This window comes from Oryza sativa, chromosome 3, assembly GCF_034140825.1.
Source record: "Oryza sativa Japonica Group chromosome 3, ASM3414082v1".
Taxonomy (NCBI): Eukaryota; Viridiplantae; Streptophyta; class Magnoliopsida; order Poales; family Poaceae; genus Oryza; species Oryza sativa.
The window spans coordinates 27677295-27699345 of record NC_089037.1 but is presented as its reverse complement, the minus strand read 5'-3'; the positions used below and the strand labels follow the sequence as shown (position 1 = coordinate 27699345).

Below are 22051 nucleotides of genomic sequence, written 5' to 3'. Positions count from 1 at the left end.
AACTCTTTAAAGGCCATGCTGGTCTAGAAGAAGCACACTACTACATAAATAATCTTTCCAAACGGCTAAAATGCCGCCTACACCCAGATGTCTATAGGGATAAGGATTTCTCCGTACGAGCATTATAACTGATCACGAAAATGGAATTTTCAAAGGCGGGCATATTATGCGGCCCGACTAAAAAAGATTTTTAAACAAAATAAATAATCATAAACTCTAGGTCCCAAAGGCGTCTTCCACGCGTCGCGTCTAGATCCACCATTGTCATCGCTCGAGGCCGCCACTGCCACCATCGTCGCGCCCGAAGCCACCGGTGTCATTGTCGCTCCAAAGATCTCCAGTGGCGGAGCTGTCTTCCCGAGGCCGAGAGCGGTGGATAGGCCTCTCCTGACACTGGCATTGACCGCTCCCGAGCCATTGGGTCCGCTGTCATCCCTACCGAACTCCCACAGCCGCTGCCATCCCCGTGTGCTCCTCCCAAACTCCCCTTCGTTGTCGCCCTCCCCACGACTGGATGTACCCCTTTCGAGGCCATGGCGGTGGATCTGTCCTTCTAGTGGCTGCCGTCACCGCTGCTTTCACCACCTCCGGAGCACCTAACACTGCTGCGGCCTTCACCACCTCCCAGAGCGCTTGACGCCGCCACCGCCTTCGCCTCCTCCACCACCCAATGCGCTGACCGCTGCCTCCGCCCGAAGCACCACTGCCTGAACCATGAAGTGGAGGAAGGTGGAGTCGGGGGAGGAGAGGAGACGACGAGGACTTATAATATTTAAGAGAGAGGGGATTGGCAGGCAGCTTAGTGGCAGACAGGGCCTGTTAAGAGGCCCGCTTGAAAAAAAATTGATTTTTGCATACGGGTTTGCTGCCACCAAATTCAGGTGTTTTTGACTTGATCAGTTGGTTGGTGGGCGGGATTGAGGCCATGCTATCTTCATTTCCTGACAAAAAAGATTATGTCAACTGATGTAAACAGGAAAGAATGGTACTGTAGATCAGAAAAGGATCATCTCACACTTTGGCTGATCATCTTTTCTAGAAAACCATGTATAGCTATATGCAGAGCTATGAAACAAAAATAAGTTGTACTTTGCAAGCTAAGGTATGAAATAAAATGCTCCCTATTTAGGCCAACATGTCATTGAACTATACTGATAAAATGATCTCCGCAATGCTATTTAGTATCCAAAACAAAGTTTAGCTATATCCATTTGAGTTTTTATCTCCACAAGATTCATCCACCAACGTCTAGATATCATGCACGTGCACTTGAATCTTGCATCATGCATTATTTACAGAGGTAAGTCAAATTAATAGCTGCATCGATAAATTTTTAGCATTTATGTCAATTGAGAGTGAAAGTGAAACAATACCTCGGAGAGGTACTGTCCCCGTGTGCGAGCTTCATTTCCAAATCATTCTCTCAAGCAGCTTTTCTGCGGGCAGCATAATTTTAGTAAGAAATTAAGCTGAGATAAATTGATTGAGCATAATTTTGCTGAAAACAGGAAAACAAAAAAGGAAACTAGCTATTCTTGCTGATTTGTTTTCCTCTCTCCCACTATAGCACCTGTTATTCAAGTATTATATGCCTGTGAAGAAAATTGTTACTTTCAAGTGCATGAGTATATGGCTATCCTCTAAACGGAAGTGATTTAAAAGGTACACTACAGCAATATATAAGGCATGGCAACTGGGCAGTAACTGGATTTTGACTCTTTCTTTAAGTAAAACTAGCACGGTGGCCCGCGCAGATTGCGCGGCTAGCATCATTATATTTTCTCTCATATAATAGCATATATGTTTTCTTATTATATTATTAAAATATATTACAATGATAACATAATTTTAAATTTTGCAATAACTTTTCAAAACTACTAATGTGTAATAACTACTCTAGTCTCCTCTTCTAATATTCCTTATTTTTTTAATTCTGAATTTCAGCTATTTCTAAATTGTATTTCTATATGTACTTTGCTTTTTCTTGTTCTCTGATTAATGTGAGAATTTCTAGGCCATGAGAGCGAACGTGGAGGCTCCTTTTTATTCCGAATTTTAGTTGGTTTTAAATTCCAATATGAACTATATACTCTACTTCTAATATTCCTTATTTTTTAATTCCAAATTTCTATTTTTTTTCTTAATTGTATTTCTATATGGACTCTATACTCTACTTCTAATATTTCTTATTTTTAATTCCGAATTTCGGTTATTTCCTAATTGTATTTCTATATGGATTCTATACTCTATTTATAATATTTCTTATTTTTAATTCCGAACTTTAGTTATTTCCTAATTGTATTTCTATATGGACTCTAGTCTCCTCTTTTAATATTCCTTATTTTTAATTCCGAATTTCAATTATTTCTAAATTGTATTTCTATATGGACTCTAGTCTCCTCTTCTAATATTCCTTATTTTTTAATTCTGAATTTCAGCTATTTCTAAATTATATTTCTATAAGGACTCTAGTCTCCTCTTTTAATATTCCTTATTTTTTAATTCCGAATTTCAGCTATTTGTAAATTGTATTTCTATATGGACTCTGCTTTTTCTTTTTCTCCGACTAATGTGAGAATTTCTAGGTCATGAGAGCGAACGTGAAGGCTCCTTTTTTTCCCGAATTTTAGTTAGTTTTAAATTCCTATATGGACTCTATGCCCTACTTCTAATATTTCTTATTTTTTAATTCCGAATTTCTTTTTTTTTCTTAATTGTATTTCTATATGGACTCTATACTCTACTTCTAATATTCCTTATTTTTAATTCCGAATTTCTATTATTTCCTAATTGTATTTCTATATGGACTCTATACTCCTCTTCTAATATTTCTTATTTTTTAATTCCGAATTTCAACTATTTCTAAAGTGTATTTCTATATGGACTCTGCTTTTTCTTTTTCTCCGATTAATGTGAGAATTTCTAGGTCATTAGAGCGAACGTGGAGGCTCTTTTTTTCCGAATTTTAGTTAGTTTAAATTCCTATATGGAATCTATACTCTACTTCTAATATTTCTTATTTTTTAATTCTGAATTTCTTTTTTTTCTTAATTGTATTTCTATATGGACTCTGTACTCTACTTCTAATATTTCTTATTTTTAATTCAGAATTTCTATTATTTCCTAATTGTATTTCTATATGGACTCTATACTCTACTTCTAATATTCCTTATTTTTAATTCCGAATTTCTATTATTTCCTAATTGTATTTCTATATGGACTCTATACTCCTCTTCTAATATTCCTTATTTTTAAATTCCGAATTTCAACTATTTCTAAATTGTATTTCTATATAGACTAGTCTCCTCTTCTAATATTCCTTATTTTTTAATTCCGAATTTCAGCTATTTCTAAATTGTATTTATATATGAACTCTGTTTTTTACTTTTTCTCCGATTAATGTGAGAATTTCTAGGCCATGAGAGCGAACGTGGAGGCTCAGCGAACGTGGAGGCTCTTTTTTTTCCGAATTTTAGTTAGTTTAAATTCCTATATGGAATCTATACTCTACTTCTAATATTTCTTATTTTTTAATTCTGAATTTCTTTTTTTTCTTAATTGTATTTCTATATGGACTCTATACTCTACTTCTAATATTTCTTATTTTTAATTCAGAATTTCTATTATTTCCTAATTGTATTTCTATATGGACTCTATACTCTACTTCTAATATTCCTTATTTTTAATTCCGAATTTCTATTATTTCCTAATTGTATTTCTATATGGACTCTATACTCCTCTTCTAATATTCCTTATTTTTAAATTCCGAATTTCAACTATTTCTAAATTGTATTTCTATATAGACTAGTCTCCTCTTCTAATATTCCTTATTTTTTAATTCCGAATTTCAGCTATTTCTAAATTGTATTTATATATGAACTCTGTTTTTTACTTTTTCTCCGATTAATGTGAGAATTTCTAGGCCATGAGAGCGAACGTGGAGGCTCCTTTTTCTATTCCTTTAATTATATAATAGATTCTACCTATGAACAGAGAGACAGGGATAAACCAACATTTATGTTAAATATATAATATATTAAAGATATTTTCCCTGGGTTTCATCTAGGACTCACTCTGGCCAAAGAGGAACTAAAATATTCAGTTAGATGACTAATAAGAACAAAAATTCAATCATGTAAACAAAAAGGCTTCGCTAGCAATATAGATATGCTGGTACCATAGCTTACTTTTCAAAATAGTGGCAGCAGATTTAATCTGAGATAAGGACATACTGATATACAGAGCTCTGAAACAATCAATGAAAAAAAATCCATGAGTCCACGACCCAAAAGCTGACTGTGCACTTGGAAAATAATAAATAGAATATTGTAAACCACAGTATTAACAGTATATGATACCTAAAGGTTTAACTAAAACTATTTATGTTCATTCTGGATCATATGAAGAGGTCAAAATGGCTTAAATGAATTTTTATTCCTCAAAGTATATGAAAAAGTATAAGCATAATCCCTGTGCGCTGACAAATCTTAAAATTTGACATCAGACACTGTAGGGGGAAAAGAGGAGAAATTGGTATAAAGTTCTCTGTAGGGGAAGGGGCCCAAAGGATGGCTGGCTTAATGCTACGAATTGAGTAATTTGTGGTAACTACCTTTCCTGAGATATAAACAGCTATTGAGCAGATAAAAACACATTGACAGTTAAATATAGAACATGGATACTGATGATCAAAAAAACCTCTACCTGAAGTGACTTTGATGTCATAATATGTGGTTCTTTGCCCAACTTGTTTTTGTGTTTCTCATAACCCCTAGGAAGGCTGTTGGGATCATGTGAAAAGAAAATATCCACATTGTAAAAACCAGTAAAGCCAATCATATCATCTTCATCTTCAGTGTATCTGAAAATATCAACAAAAGCATTAAAGCAGATCGCATGTTAAAACCTAGCCACCAAGCAAACCAGGACAAGAAGAAATTCTTGAGAATTTAAACTAACAGAGTCTGAAGTGAAACAATACAAAGAATATATGTGCTTGCTGCAATTCTTCCAAATTCAATCAAGGAAGCGAAGTAACAGAGTGAGTCTGAAGTCAAACGATGAAAAGAATTATCTGTGCTTGTTGCAAATGTTGTTAATTGTGCTTTATAGTAACGTACCTTGTGGATGTAGATGGAACAGCCGAGGTGGTCGAAGAAGACGTGATCAGGCGGCGCACCGGTGGGCGCAAACAAGAAGGGTAGTTGTCCGATGGGGGAGCAGCACGCAGGATCGGGAGACGAGCGAGCCAGTCGTCCGCTGCGGCCTGCGGCTGCGGCGACGCAGAGCGCGGCGCATGCGAGGTCCGGTCACCGGTTGGGTTGTTGGCGACGCTGGTGTCGAGCCGCCCGCCCGACATGCTGCTGCTTCGTTCCCTCCCGGGGTCGCGCCCCCCGCGCCGTCGAGCGACTCGTGCAGTACCATCCGTCCCATGTCGCTGGGGATTGAGGTGGCGCAGTAGCAGCTGGGGGCGGCCTTGCCGGCGGTGAGGTCGGGAGAAGGAAGATCGAGGAGAAGGGGTTGGGGGGCGTTGAATGCGTGATTTAGCGAATCCAAAGGTTAGTGTTTTTTTGTTTAAAGGGTAGTATATCATTGTAGAATGCAGAGTCTTTGAAAATGAATGAAAAATATACATGCACAAACACAGAAAATGCAACTGATATGAGAAGATTCATTCACCAACATTATTGTATATGAAAAGGAAATTTCTCAACAAGCTATTCCATATAGATAGCAGTTAATCAGGGGCTACAAATTAACCTCTTCCTTGCCCCCTCCTATCCATCCGTGCCCTAATCTGCTGAATATGTTGGTCATCTAAGATTGGTAGGGAGCATTTCTTAGGTCTAGGCCAAAGCACCACATCAAGGTATTGGAGGGTATCAAATTTGCTTCGAATCTGGAACTTCCCCTGCAATATTCCGGCCTCTGCACTTGCCCACCACCTTCCATACTTGTCAAAAATAAGGACAGCACAGGACATGTCTCGCCAGCTAACCACTTCCTTTGCCAAATGACTAGTAAGACGAGTCCCTGTAAACCATCCATCCAATAACCGGTATCGGATAGGCCGGAAACGTACGGCTTCTGGCAGGGTAACAATTAGCGTGGTTAATGCTATTTTGATGGCCGTGTTATCTGAGGATGGCTGGTAGTTGGACAAAGTCTCGATGGCATTTAATGTGGCATGCAGTCCGAGATTTATTTTGGGTAGATTTTGGCTGGAACCATCACCTAGAAGAGAATGGTAGTCGTCTCCAAAAGTCAGGAGTGTTTTGGGTTCGGGAATTTGATCTGCAAACTTTGGATATACATGCCAATGACCGGTTCTGTTGGCAAATCCGGTTACATACAAGTTATCTGCTCGGATTGACAACATTGCATTGTCATCCCCTCTCCCAATCAGATGTCCCATCTTCCAATCTACTGGCGCACGATTGGGAGTTTGTTCGCTAAGGATATACCTATTATCAATCTGTAGCTGACTTGAGGTAGCAATTACATCGTCTCGAAACATGTAAAAATTGACATAGTAACTGTTTCTGAAGAAGTCGTAATCCAAAACATGATATGGAGCCCACCCAACACTGAAAAGGAGAAAAGAAATCAGAAAAAAAAACAAATGGAGCTAAGACATAAGAATTATATTACTCCCTTCATCCACAAAAGTTACACCTATTACTTTTGCCACCAAGATAAGGAGAAATTAAACTATCTTGGATGTTACAAAATCAAGAAGTGAATGCAAGGATGTAACCAATGAGTATTTAGATGACTCCCTGGGTTCTAATTAAACATTTAATTTATCTCCTCATTTAAGTTTTGAATGCATAAAGACTATAAATAGAAACAACTTATTTAGAAAATCTTAAATGTAAAATAGGTGTAACTTTTATGGATGGAGGGAGTAGAATGCAAACAACATAATTCTTATACATTCCGACGTACCTCTTGAAGAACTCTACTGATTGCACGGGGAAAACAAGGTATAACAGAAACACCGCTGTAATGACAGTAGAGGTAGACATGGTTTGTGCAATTAACACTAATAACTAGCTCATCTTATATAGTCTTTACCTGGTGATTTAGCTAATTAGTTGGTAATAATTAGATATTGTTAATTAGTTGGTAGTGAGTAGTTTGAATAATTAGTTGGTATTGAGTAGTTTGAATGTAAAAAAACAAATTAATATAGAGGATTTTGGTAATTAGTTGGTAATGAGTAGGTTGAATGTAAGAAACATATGAATATAGAGGATTTTGGTAATTAGTTGGTAACATATTGTTATAATTATCGGTGGTAAAAGTTCTTCATCAAACCCCCTACTATATCAATACATACTACACAAAACTTTTGCCCTCTATTTCTTTTTTTAAAAAAAAGAACTCTTCATCAAACCTATGAGCTAATGTATACTACTAATAAATGGTTTTTGCAGGTTGCCAAAAGCTTAAAACCGATATTCGTATGCGATTATGTCACCCGCCTGTACGAAAAGGTATTTAAAGATCACCATTTTCGTATGTTGTCGGCCCAACCACAATCTTCGCATGAGAGCCTTTTAATTAGTTATGTAGCTAATGGATTAATTTTTTTAAAATTAATCTATTGTATCTAAGCGTACATCATATGCATCGGTATGCACCGAAACCTATACACGATAGTACACGTACACATAGTTAAGTTATCTATAAGTACATATGCACACACATATCTATGGGCTATATATGCACGCTGATCAGATATAGGAAAAAGTACATCGAAGGTCCCTCGATTTGTCATTGAGTTACAAAATCATCCCCAAACCGCAAAACAGATATCCGGCGTCCTTTAACTAATCAAAACCGGTCACAATAGGTCCTTCGGTGGTTTTGACCCCGGTTTTATCCTACGTGGCGGCTAAGTCAGCGTGGGACCCACGTGGGCCCCACATGTTAGGCTGAGTATCTCTCCCCTTCTCTTCCTCGATTCCTCGTCTCTCTCTCTCTCTGCCTGTAGACCTGTCGGCGGGGCGGGGCGAGGCGAGGCGGGAGAGGAGGGCGGCGCCACGACGGCGGTCGGCGGCGGCGGCGGCGAAGAAGACGTGTAAGCCGCGGCGGCGTTGGTGGCAGAGGAGGACGCGATAGCAACACTCGACCTGGTTTTGCTCTCGGGCCTCGCGAAGGCGAAGAAGCCTCCTCGACCTTAACGCTCGTCGTGAAGACGACGTGCTTCAGGTGCGCCCTGTTGTTGGATGCGTCCGCTGGAGTGATGATCGTCGTCTCGTGCCACCGCCGTGTCACACGCAGGAGCTCGCTGCGCGGCGTGACGGCGAGGTACTGTGTGGGTTTGGGATCAGAGGAGAGGAGTGATGCGGCTGCGGCTGCATGCGGCGGCGAGCGCAAGATGGTTCGCGCTACCGGAGACGGAGACGACGACGACGACGACGCCGCCGCCGCCATCGGCGGTGAGGTGAGAAGATGGAGCCGCAATAGCGTATGTTAGAAATAATCTAGACTTAGTATTTTGCTTTTGCATGTTTTCTTATGTATGCATAACTTGGGCTGCTAGCTGGTCTATTTAAGCATGTACTTTGAGGTTGATTATGTGCATTGAAAAAAAACACTGCGGTGTGCAGTGCCAGAAAAGGTTGCGGTTGTGCAGCACAAATACCTTGTGTTCTTTGCCTACTCTCCTGCATGTGTATTCACCAGGTGTGAGTACGTCTCGGTCTAAGAGTGTTTTCTTGTGTGCTAACAGCGTAGCAGGTAGAAGAGCCTGTTCTTGTGGTTGTGGACGATGCTGAGCCAGTATTGGCAGCGACGAGCGTGCAGAGAGCGCGCGGCCGGCGGAGCGGAGCACCGGCGGCGGCAGACGAGCGCGCTGCCAGCGGAGCGGAGCGGCGGCAAGCGAACGGCCGGAGCAGGCCCGCGAGCGCGCGGCGGCAGGCGGAGTGGAGCGGAGCGGCGGCGGGGCGAGTCAGCCGCCGGACCTTCTCCTCTCCCTCCTCGCCACGCCGACCTCCTCCCGACCCGCTGGTCGCCGCCGTCTCCGCCGCCGCATCGCCCGTCGCTGGCCGCCGACGCCCGTTCATCTCCGCGTTCGTCGTCGGGGCCGTCGCGCTCATCGCCGTGCCGTTCGCCGTCCCTCCCGCGTCGTCGTTCGCCCGCGACGTCGGGCGCGTCGTTGCCGAGCGCGAGGAGCGTGACGGCGGCCATGGACGGGGAGAGGCGGAGGCGGGCCGCGAGGCGGGAGACCGCGGGGGAGAAGTGGGACCCTGCGACGGCGGCGAGGACGCGGAAGTTGAGGAGGAGCGCCGAGCACCGGGAGGGAGGCGCGGCGGTCCTGGGCAGAAGAGGGGAAAGAGATTAAGAGAGAGGGTGGTGACGTGGACACCGGGACATGGGTCCATGTGGGTCCCACGCTGACTCAGCTGCCACGTAGGACAAAATCGGGGCCAAAACCACCGAAGGACCTGCTGTGACTGGTTTTGATTAGTTAAGGGACGCCAGATATCTGGTTTTGTAGTTTAGGGACGATTTTGTAACTCGATGACAAGTTGAGGGACCTTCGGTGTACTTTTTCCTCAGATATATCTGGAGCACAATCCGAGCCTGCTAGCACAGCTGATTAAGATAGTTAGTATATTAGTTTATTTGAATTAATCTACTATAATTTCGTACACATATTCGGCGGGTATGTAGTATTTTATATATGCTTATTGTATTTTTCGAATCAATAGTTTACTATATTTACGACGTAAAGCATATTTATATACAATATTGATTTACGGTACCGGGGGCAGGGTGGGTCGACCGACTCCGTTACGACCCGTGCCGTCCCACCCCTTAAGATCTCTTACCCATTATAGTAGTCATGGGTCAACAAAATTAGATAAATTAAGGTGTGAGAATGACCAACAGATTAATACGTCTCTGCAAAACGCACGCATAACACAAACTATGATCGAGGTATGGTAGTTATACGATTAAACTATAAATACAAAGTAGGTTATATTTTGATTGCTCTAGTTGAGCGAATATCTTCGTTCTTCATCTCACCTATATATTTTAAACTGCGTCCGCCACCCCGTTGCAGCGAGGGCGCGTGGCAGTCAGAATTTGGCAAGGCAGCGGGGGCCGGGGGCATGGCGCTGTGGAACAACAGCGCCACCCTATGCAGCGGACCAGTGACACTGATACAGAAGTCGCTGTCGAGTGAGACGACGCGGGTGAGCGGAAATGCAGACAGGTCGGTGCACGTGGCGAGTCTTATGTGTCTACACGACTTGCTGCTTGACTTTTGTGTTTCATGAGTACTCCCTCCGTAAAAAAAAATAATAATAAATCTTGGGTTTTCGTGTCTAATTTTAACTGTCCGTCTTATATGAATTTTTTTTATAATTCGTATTTTAATTGTTGTTAGATGATAAAACATTATTTATATTTTATACGTGACTTGTCTTTTTAATTTTTTTCATATTTTTTTCAAATAAGACGGACGGTCAAACGTTTGGCACGGAAATCAGTGTTTGTCTTTTCTTGGGACGGAGGGAGTAGTAGAGAGAGTTAGAGAGTAGGCTGGTATGTTCTAGAAATAAATTAACTCCAACAGAAATTGCAGCACTCAAGATGCTCTTAACAATAAATCTCACAACAATGCATTGTTGCTTTGGACAAGTTGCTTCTTTCCTGCTGTATCTTCCATGACATGTTGACCTCCAACCAGGAGTCATGGTTTCGTCGACGCGCACGGTCCGCGACCTCCACGACGGGACGCCGGACGCAGCGGAGGCTTCCGCTCGAGGGAGGACACGGAGGCGGGTGGGGGACGGGGATGGGGAAGAGGAGGGTGGCAATGAAGGGACCTCGCTGGGAGGCGCAGGCTGCGGCGGTGACGCCGACGGCGACGACTTGCTTCCTAGCGGCGCCGGCGGTTGTGGCTCGGAGGCGGCGTCGATGGCTGATTGGCTGTAGGTCGCGTGGGCCGATTTTTCTGCAACATATGGGCTGAGTCTAATCGCTATGCTCGCTCGACTCCGTCCGATGCCGAATGAACGGACGAGAGCCGTTGGACGTCCCTCTGACGTAGCCAGCGCTACGTTAGAGGATCTGGTTCCCATGTTGTGCAGCTCGGTTTGGTTAGGTGTAAGGTGTCGATTTTGCTAAACGTGATTTTTTTTCTCTGATATTTGATGTTTTTTTGGCCGTAGAGGCATGCACCAAGATTAGTGCAGGAAATTATAGTTCTATATAACTAAAATTACATTATTAAATTCAGTTGATATGACATATAAGTGCACTGTAATTTTAGTAAAAATATTTTGTAAGTAAATATGTATTTGTTATTTTTTAAAAAATATAAAATTACAGCCATATATAACTAAAATTACATTTGTAAATTCAATTGATATGACATGTAAGTGCACTGTAATTTTGATAAAAATATCGTAAGTAAATATGTATTTGTTATTTTTTTTAGTCCGTTGGATGTAAATCGAACGGTAGAAAAAATCTAGATGATTTTTTTTTGTTAGAAATCACCGGACAAATGAATAGGCAGTTCCATAAAGTGTTGCACAAACAGACACTGCCAAGCCCATGGCGGCAGTCCACGAAAGGAAAAAGTACACCGAAGGTCCCTCAACTTGTCATCGGGATACAAAACATCCTCGAACTACAAAACCAGATATACAGGGTCCCTTAACTATATAAAACCGGTCACAATAGATCCCTCGGTGGTTTTGATCCCGGTTTTATCTTTCGTGTCTGCTGAGTCAGTGTGGGACCGACGTGGGCCCCCACATGTCAGCCTGTCCAGTTAGCCTCTCTTTCTTTCCCCTCTTCTCTCCCTTCTCTTTCTCTCTCTCACTCTTCTCTCTGGGGCTCTAGGCAGGTCGGCGCCGCCGGCCGACGGGTGGGGAGGAGACCGACGGTGCGAGGTGGGAGAGAAGGTCCGGCGGTCGGCAACGTGGCGGCGGTGGCGGCGGAGACGACGCGGGCGCAGGGGAGCAAGGCGGCGGCGAGATGTCCATGGTGAGGTACTGGAGGCAGAGCTCCGTCGGGGCGGGGAGCGGGTCGACGGCAGCGGACGGCGGGCACGGGATCGCGTCACGGCCCCACGCTAACGCCAGCGCTGGCGTCGCCCGCCCGTGCGCATTCTCCCTGTTGACGGTCGTTAGCGATCAGTTTCGACCGTCAATATTACCAAAATAGAGGAGAGCTAGTTATGCTTGCAATACATATTTATGTTAGAATAATAATATTATACTAGTATTAGGTTTACTAACCTTTTGCAGAGAATAACCATAAAGTGGAGGAGAATCGACATATATCAAACCAGACGATAAATCAATCGGACGATGTCGAGAATTAGACTTATGTATGAATGGGCCAAGAACTCAGAAATGACACGACCAATTGAGCCAAAATTCACAAGTCTGCGGAGAAGAGAAGTCCAAGAGGCCGTCAGCCGAAGATGGGTCGGGATGGCCCAACCCATGGTTCGGCCGAACCAGGGGGTTCGGCCGAACCCATCCTAGCGCTGTTGGATGCAGGGTTGCGGCTGGACGATGTGGATTAGCTCCCAATGACGGTTGGAGGGTATTTCCGACCATTCCAACCGTCACTAGGAGGCTACATAAACCCCTCACTCTCTCCATTTCAACACACACCTCAAGCAAAGCTCTCTTATATTCTCTCAAGTTTAGTTTAGTGTTCTTAAGCTAGTGGAGTAGGAATATAGTAGAAATCGGAGTCCGGAAACATTCGGAAGAGTTCGGGTATGGCTCTAGTAGCTCTCCTTTCCTCTTTTGTAAGCTTTGTACTTTTATTAGAATACTCTTCTTTATACATTTATGATATTGAAATACTTTTCGAGTATATGAATGCCAACTTTACATTATGTTCATGTTATATTGATCATACTGCTAGCTTATCTGGTAGATGCATTGGTATGGGTATAATGTTTGCTTATGCAATTACTATATGTCATGACAATGACATTAGAGTAGTATCTGGTAGTTTAGGCGTGGTGTCTAGATTACGGGATATTGTTATTTGGGGTTATATGCTGCGGATGAGAGGTGTGCCGCTGATGGTGACAGCTCAGTATGGGTATTCCTCCACGCGTGTATATAGTCCTAAGTGAATTTCCTGAGTAAGGTACTCCTCCGTATTTAGCCTCGGTTGTATGGTCATGACGGCCTGTTGTAAGGAACTCGGCAGTTAGGGGTGGCTTCTCGAAGTACCAGAGGGCATCGCATAGAGGGTATTAGCTAGTTAATCAGATAACTATAATATATATATATATATATATATATATATATATATATATATATATATATATATATATATATATATATATATATATATATATATATATATATTATGTATACTAGAAATATAGGAATAGATTCTCTTTCTATTTTCTTTCCACTTAGCTTAGATATTTTAGTATGAGAATGAGAAGCTCCCTGCTTGTGTGTCACTCTACCCTTTGATTTATCTTAATCCCTGCTTAGACTATGATTATTACAAGTAACATATAAATTATTAGTCCGGTTCTCTCTACTATGATCTTCTCACGGGATTAAATAAATACGATACCCTTGGAATACTCTCGGGTGAAATGCTACAATGATATATCCGTGCGCTTGTGGATGAACTCTGTAACCATAATATATCAGGAGTATTTTTGCACCCTTGCTGGGAATTTTATTTATAGTAATGTCGTTAAGAAATACCAACACTCTCCCACTACATCATGAACAGCAATGTGCCGAGGGCCGAGGGCCGATGCGGCGGCGGTGGCGTCACCGATGGCTGCCGTCGAGGCGGTCCGGGAGAGGCGGCAGAGGAAGGGGAGATCGAGCCATCGAGGATGACGACGCCGTATCGACGGCATGTCCCGTTTCTCCCTCCCGGGAGAGGTCGTAGGTAGAAGATAGCAATGGCAATATGGCATGGAAGGCTTGGCCATCTTGAGGGGAGCCATGGCGACAGTGATCTGCTTGGCCGTGCCGTTGTAATCGACCCATACTTGCATAGCCTTGCCGTGGCTCGCCAGTGTCAGGTTATGGAAGCCATGGTCGCCGGAGTTGCCGCTATCGTCGTAGTAGCCGGCGCTGGTGATGTCGACGCCGACATGGTTGCCATCGATGTCGCGGAACTTGTTGTTCTAGTCAATGTCGAGCTCAACGCCGACGAGGTGGTTCGTGGCGTCGCCGTTGCTGATGTCGTTGAAGAGGCCGATGTACTGGCTGGCGACGAAGAAGACGATGCCGTGGCCGCAGGCGTCGGCGTCGGGGCATAGAATGGAAGTCAAAGTGAGTGCGTGAGCCGGGAGGCCGCCATGACATAGAACTCTACTTATCATTACTTATCCGGAACCCCTTCTATACACGAGATATGATTCCATATAAGACACGGTATATGGTAGGCCCTATCGAGCTTAATCAACTACTATTAGGTATGTGGTATCCATAACCATGACACCGTCGGACTGCCGGTCCGGTCCGGTTCTAATAACTATACTCACTACATCGTCATTTGTTTTTTTTTTGTTTTATTTTTTATAGTGCATTATATGAAATGACAATTAGGGGAGAGGAAAATCTGTCTTTACTGTTCAGTAGCTTATTTCACATATTTCATATAACCAGCTAGGCAGCTACTAAACTTTGGATATTTATACACTGTGCAGAAAGAAATTGTTTGCCCAACATTTAGCCAGTTTGAATTCTGGTGTGTCCTACTATTTGTTATTTCATATACTCGATTGTTCAACCCTAAATGATATCACTAATTTTTTTCCTACATTTTGTTGAGGAGAAGATACCTTGATCCATGTGATGCTGCTGACAAGCTACAAGGATTAATGCGGATACATTTATTTCTTCTTTTGTATGACTGAACAAGCTATATTTGTTTCTTCTTTTGTGGTCGGATGATATAACAGCTTCTATTTATATTGTAACTGTAATATTATATTGTAGATTTAAAAATGTATTGTTTCTATTTATGGAAGAAATCGGTTCTTTTGATATTCATTTTTCACTTATGTGATTTCAAGCTCCTATATACTTATATAGTTCATCCCCACTAAATATAGTTAATGTTATATATTTCTCTCTTCTCTTATTAAGTCACATCACCTCAATTATTTCTAGCCTTTGGATGATAGATCTGTGGTCCAAATTGTCTCCTCTTTCTTCTCTCTTAAAAACATGCAATCTCAATTATTTTTAGACTTAAAATTGTATTAAATTGTTTTAGTTTTGTTATTCAAATTGCATCTTATTCGTACATCCTATATACTTATATAGTTCATCCCCACTAAACGTAGTTAATGTTATTTCTCTCTTCTCTTATTAAGCCACATCACCTCAATTATTTCTAGCCTTTGGATGATAGATCTATGGTCCAAATTGTCTCTTCTTTCTTCTCTCTTAAAAACACGCAATCTCAATTATTTTTTGACTTAAAATTGTAATAAATTGTTTTAGTTTTGTTATTCAAATTGCATCTTATTCGTACATATTATGCAACTTAATTTTCCGCAGCAACGTGACGGGTATTCATCTAGTAATATATACTCCCTCCGTTTCTAAATATTTGACGCTGTTGATTTTTTTAAATACGTTTGACCGTTCGTCTTATTTAAAAATTTTAAGTTATTATTATTAATTCTTTTCCTATAATTTGATTCATTATTAAATATATACTTATATGTATACATATAATTTTACATATTTCACAAAAGTTTTTTAATAAAGCGAACGGTCAAACATGTGCTAAAAAGTCAACGGTATCAAATATTTAGAAACGAAGGGAGTACATGAGTAACCAATTATTATCGTTCCTATGCATGCGTTACCTTGCACCTATTAAATCCAAACAAACATTGTCGTGCGCCTCCAGGATCGGCTTCTATAGTAAAATGTGATATAGTACCCTGTCTAACCTACCGTACACGCAAGGTTATTGTTTGTACAGTGAACCACAGCAAGCTACTGCAGTTGAGTCAAGACACTGCTGTAACAGTGTCTCTTTGTTGTAACAGAAGAAGAGGATATGCATCCTAGCTGTAACATCAATTTATTCGGTTCTTTGGAGAGCTGTAAGATGATATCATAAATTATGTGCTTTCAGAAAGCTCCCCTATCCAGCAGGGAGTGTACACAAAAGACGCATACATCTCATGAACTTCCGAATGATAACATTCTGGGAACGTTTTTCCCAAGTATTGAATCTTTGAGCTATTGAAATGATAAGCCAATCCTCTCTCCATTTGTCGGTTCAGAAATATAACCTCTTTGTAGGGATGAAATCCAAGGATTGAAAAAAATGTATCGCGATGTTCGTCATTCATATTTTCAATGTCAAGAATGCTATCATTGTCAGAGTCCCACTCAAATTTATTTATTGGTACTATCACGTTTCTGATGCTATTTCCATTACGATCTTCATAGGAGGCAGCTTCAAAATGCTTGCAATCTTGGGCGGCGATGTACTCTTCGTTATAATCTTCATTTATGTAACCTTCATAATGGGCATCAATGTCATTCTGGTCATAATTTTCACAATAGTCAAAATAGTGCAGTGTCCAGGGTCCATCATTTTGTCCATATTTGTCATGCCTTTTCAGTAGAAAGCTAATGTTCTTGTCATGCTTCAATTCCCACATTTTCTGACCACATGACTCGTTGAGAAACCAAATTCGTAGTCGTTGGTCCCTATCCATTAATGCATAGTGCACCCCATTCTTCGATCTCCCGAAAAAATGCGATTTATATTCAGATACTTCCGTAGTTATAGGCAGCATAATGACCTGATATGTCTTGTCAGATAAGGATATTCTGCAAAAGTAAAAAGCGACGTTGTGGACACCATCAGATCACCAAGCAATCTTTAAATGGAGAAAGAAAGCAATTATAATGCTAAGAGTGGATAGCCACTTACCTCATGACAAAATCTGCTTCACAATGTACATAAAGTGCTCCCTGCCAATAGACTCCATTGAAATGATCGTATGGAAAAGACAATGCCATGTCGGCAACTGTACCGGCAGCCTCACCCTCCCGTACGTACGATCTCTTTTCCCATTCTCCGGTCCTTGACGAAAACACATTCAACACGCTTGGTGACGGTGGCCATTGCGAGGTGTCATCCATAGGATCAAGCTCGTCGTGATATCTATCAAGCGCACGTGGGATTTGGAAAATTTCGTAGTGCGATGATATGGTAGGGTCATACATGAGATAGTTACTAAGCTGGCAGACGCCCTTAATCTCGGTGCATGGAGGTGGGGGCTCAGGGAAAGGCGCCCATTGTCGGGTGGTGGGGTTAGCTACGCCACCCCAGAGTAGAACAAGGCCGTTGCAGTGATCCTCCACGCGGTCCGCATTGGGCGTGTAGTCGGTGAACATGCCGGAGATGATGGGGCGCGTCGAGGGGTGGGAGAAGAACACCGAATGCCGTTCATCATGGAAGTTGAAGTAGATGCCGCTGAGCGAGAGCGGGAGGAGATCCGCGCGGAGAAGGCGACGGCTGTCGATGATGGCTTGCCATGCCTTGCAGACACAGCGGGACGCGGCGAGCCAACGCGGCGCGAGGCGGCCGAGGATTTCGGCGAGCAGGTCGTCTGGTAGGAGCTGCGTTGCGTCGTCCTGCTTTTCCATCTCTCTCTGCTCCGGCCGTTCCTGATCTGTTCTTTGGTGGTGTTCGGTGTGTTCCGTGATTAATTTTATAGAGGATATGGCATCCGATTCCGTCTGTGTTCTCAACTCCGACCCCGAGTAGGAGAGTGCGGCTGTTCTCTTGCGTTGCCGCGAAGCGGAAGAGGCAACCAACTTCAAAAAAAAGAAAAAAGAAAAAAAACCACGAATCATATACCGGAGAGTCGGAGTAGTAGGCGACACGGAGTTAAGACTTAAGCGCCTCTTTCTATGGTTCTCAGACAGAAAGGAGAGCAGAGAGCACATTGACGACGACGCAACCCTTCCTCCGCCGAGACGAGTACTAGGCGACTAGCGATTTGCGTCTATAATCAACCGTCGACGCTAGCACCGACCACTGTTCCCCGGCCGGCAGGCCGCTTCGTCAGAACAGCCGCCGCGGCTCCGCAACTGCAAGACACGTTGACTACTCGCCGATCTGCTCATCGGCCTGTGAAATATCTAGGAGGTAACCAGGAGCAGCAACAGCTCGTTGCCAAATGACCATTGACATATGTTGTGAGTGACATACACATTTGGCTTAATCAAGTTTATTTATATTCCTTGTGGGAGGTTCTCAGCTTGGACGAAGCAGCCGTCGTGCGTGTTGCCTTGCACACCCGCGATCAACAAATCAGTGAGATTTAGATTTGTTTGAATAAATCTGGTGCTTTTCTAGTTATGTTTGTACTTTATATTTATGCTAGAAAAAATATCCGTGCGTTGCAATTGGTGAAGACTATTTTAATCTTATTATTATTATACTGTTTAGTTAAGGTGAAACTCATTCTAAGAATTTGCTTGGATTTTTTTTCCTAGAAAAAAATTACAAGTTATACACCAAATTCAATTATTATAGTTATACACCAAATTCAATTCACAGGTTGAGCGGTTTGACTGGTTCAGTTGCTAGTCAAACAGTCAAATAAAAGTATCCCAACAACTAGGACGGACGAAAATTTTATACAATTATGGTGAGTATGGAATCATCTTCAATTTTTATAATAGGTAAAAATATGAGTTCAGATGTTAAATATTCTTTTTCAATTTTTTGCATATCCTTGACATCATTTTTGTTGAGAGAAAAGCAGCAAAAAAAAAAAAGGACAAGTGAATAAATTGAGAGAATAAAAATGGGGCAATGAAGAAGAAATTGTTGGATGATATTGGTATTGATACCATGGTCAATAACTTTTCATCCAGAAATATAGGAAGAAAATTTAAGATATTATATCTATCAAAAATCATATAAATACTGATTCTAGATGGATTTAAGGTTTGTAACTAATTTGTTTTATGTTAAGACCCATGTTTTTAGTTTGGAATAAGACTATTTTGCCTCCCTCATATCTTGTTACTGATTGAATCACATCCCTCATTCACGAGATCGGGTATAGCGCATCCTCTGTCTTCCAAAACCGGTAAATATAGACTCCTTGGTGGTTTCAAAAGTGGTTTTTGCATCTAGGGCCCACATGTCAATGAGATGTGGAAAACCATATACAGTGGTCCCAAATGTCAGGGAGCATGGAAAAAAGGATGTAGGGCCGACCACCTCTCAGCAATCCGGCATTGGCGGCTGAGTTCGCGCATCTCTCCGCCCTACACGCGTGCCGTTCACGCAGCGCCAGATGCGGCGTCGTCCCGGCGAGCTGACACGCGCGAAGAGGCGATGCGTGGTGGCGACTAGGCCTCGGTGCGGAAGGTGAAGGAGGAAGGAATACTGAGAGTTCGCGGACACGGCGGTGGCACCGCGGAGTTCTCGCGAGGTTCTGGAGGACAAACCGAGTTCCTCCCCGCGCACGCGTCGCGGCCGGCCAGCGACCGCTCCTCCCGCGCGCGCCGTGGCCGGCGAGCCCTCCCCGCCCTCGCGACCGGCTAGCGAGACCTCCAGCGCGCGCGACCTGCCGGCGTCGAGGCCAGCGAGCTCCTTCCCGCGTGCGCGGCGCGGCCGGCGAGCCCTCCCGCGCGTGCAACCGGCCGGCATCGAGACCAGCGAGCTCCTCCCCGCGTGCGTGACTGGCCAGCTTGCCCTCCTAGTGGGTGCACCGCGGCCGGCGACCCCTCCCGCGTGTGCGACCGGCTGGCTGTTGACTGTTATTTCAGCTATGGCCCCAAGGTGATCCAGGCGATGGCAGTTGCAACGGCTGGATGAATAATTCAGTTTTGAGTTTGTTATGCATGCACGAGAGATGTGGCGAGCTGCAGGAGTAGACGACTGCGTCAGGCGTGCGTTGTGGGCGTGAGTTTTGCACGGCATTGGATCCAGGAGTTCCGGATCGTGGGATGGCGCGATTGTAGGCTTGGATTCGTTTTTTCTGTTATTAGAGTATAAGTAGCAGTAGCTAAAATTTCCATTTGTAAGTTTTTCAATTCAGTTGAATGAAAGAACCCAGAAAATTGTCCCACAAATTCCTTCTCTCTCGTGATTCTCTGAAACTCTGAAATACTCTGCTTCTATGTTCTGAATTTCTTCCTATGTTCTTCAGTTTTTTTTTGTCTGTTGCCGTGCCGGACATGTGCAGTGTGCGCACAAAGTGTTCGATCGGGTGATTAGCAGCTAACAAGTGGTATCAGAGCTTCTCAGGTTGAGGGCGGATCTAGCACTATGGCGTTGGTTCCGGCGACGGCGGACCCGGCGAGGGGGAGCTCAGGAAGTGCTTTCCTTTACCCACAGCTCACGTCAACCAACTACACTAGTTGGGTAATACGTGTGCAGGCTATGATGGAGGATCAAGGCGTATGAGAAGCAATCGAGCCGGCGGCTAGGGCGGCCGTTGACCCGAGGAAGGACAAGAAGGCAAAGTCTCATCTTCTCCAGTCGCTGCCGGAGGATCTCTTGATGCAGGTTGCAAAGAAACGCTCGGCAAAGGAGGTTTGGGATTGCCTCAAGACGAGATTCATCGGGGCGGATCGGGTGCGCGATGCGCGCCTGCAGACACTCAAGGAAGAGTTCACCAACATGGTGATGGAGGCCGGGGAGACGCTGGACCAGTACGCCGGCCGGATCACCACGATGGGGGTCCGGTACTCTGCTCTTGGCGCGACGTTGAACGATGCCGCCATGGTGAAGAGGCTGTTCGACACTGTCCCGGAGAAGTTCATCAGCCTCGTCGCAGGGATCGAGCAATTTTACGACGTCGACACCATGCCGTTCGAAGAAGCGGTAGGTCGCCTCAAGGCGTATGAAGAGCGGATGCGGAAGAAGAAGGCGACCACCGGAGGAGTGACCGCTGACGGGCAAGTTCTCCTCACTCAGGCCGAGTGGGAGGCGCGCTTCAAGAAAGGCGGGGGAGAAACCTCGTCGCCACAGAAGAACAAGCCCTCTGGTGAGGGGGCGAACCGCGGCCAGGCCGGGCGTGGTCGTGGCAGGGGTCGCGGACGCGGTGGGACGCAGAGCAGCGGTGGCGGCTCTGGTGGTGGCAGCGGTGGCCGCGACAAGAGCCACATAAAATGTTTCAACTGTGAGGAGTTTGGCCACTACTCCACGCAGTGTCCACACCCCAAGAAGAAGAAGGCTGAAGCTCATCTTGCGCAAACGGAGGATGCTGGCCCAACTTTGTTGCTCGCTGTGACAGAGGCGGTGCAGAACGCGTCGCGCCAGGATGCGCTCTGCGGGCTGGTCGTGCACGAGGAGCGTGTGTGGCCTCGCCTGATGCTGGCAGAGAAGGGAGCAGCTGCTGGTGATCTGTGGTACCTGGACAATGGTGCCAGCAATCATATGTCAGGAGATCATCGGAAATTCCGGGAACTGGACGAGACCGTGACAGGGCAGGTCAGGTTCGGCGACGCCTCGTCAGTGCAGATAATGGGGAAGGGATCCATCCTTTTCTCATGCAAGAACGGTGACCAGTGGTTGCTCGACGATGTCTACTACATCCCCAGCCTCTACTGCAACATGGTGAGTTTGGGGCAGCTAACTGAAACTGGCCACCGTGTCGTGATGGATGGAGATGACCTCGAGGTGTTCGACAAAAATCCTTGGCGATTGGTGATGAAGGTGCGGCGATCCTCAAATCGGCTGTACCGCATCGAGCTGCAGCTGGCGTCACCGGTGTGCCTGTTGGCTAGTCTCGATGACCCGGCGTGGCTGTGGCATGCCCGGCTCGGACACGTGAATTTCCATGCGTTGAAGCTATTGGTGGACAAGGAGATGGCGGCAGGAGTGCCCGCAGTCCACCACCCAAACCAGCTGTGTCAAGCATGTCTGGTGGCGAAACAAGTCCGGCAGCCGTTCCCAGGAATGGCAAACTATCTAGCAGAGGCGCCGCTCGAGCTGCTCCACATGGATCTGTGTGGGCCGATCACTCCATCGACGTTCACCGGTAATCGATACTTTATGTTGATCGTTGATG

At 44.2% G+C, this 22051-nt stretch overlaps 1 protein-coding gene and 2 long non-coding RNA genes across 4 annotated transcripts; 1 reads left to right on the top strand and 2 right to left on the bottom strand.

Annotated features, from left to right (window-relative positions):
• Nucleotides 1–32: 32 nt before the first annotated feature.
• Nucleotides 33–6022, bottom strand: LOC112938224 (uncharacterized). The gene is made up of 5 exons (XR_010739840.1): nt 5121–6022; nt 4705–4861; nt 4188–4246; nt 1374–1436; nt 33–941 (listed from the first exon to the last, which is right to left on the bottom strand). It is a non-coding gene; the product is annotated as an uncharacterized lncRNA (long non-coding RNA).
• On the top strand, nt 5438–9569 carry LOC136355567 (uncharacterized). 2 transcript variants are annotated; one of them, XR_010739842.1, is made up of 3 exons: nt 5438–5558; nt 7440–8452; nt 8741–9569. It is a non-coding gene; the product is annotated as an uncharacterized lncRNA (long non-coding RNA). The 2 variants fall into 2 exon arrangements; XR_010739841.1 differs by having other exon boundaries at nt 7440–9569.
• A 6548-nt stretch (nt 9570–16117) lies between these two features.
• LOC136355905 (uncharacterized) lies at nt 16118–18134 on the bottom strand. The gene is made up of 2 exons (XM_066309120.1): nt 16942–18134; nt 16118–16838 (listed from the first exon to the last, which is right to left on the bottom strand). Exons 1-2 carry the CDS (start codon nt 17961–17963, stop codon nt 16118–16120), a joined length of 1743 nt encoding a protein of 580 aa, XP_066165217.1. The 5' UTR covers nt 17964–18134.
• Between the last annotated feature and the right edge of the window lie 3917 nt (nt 18135–22051).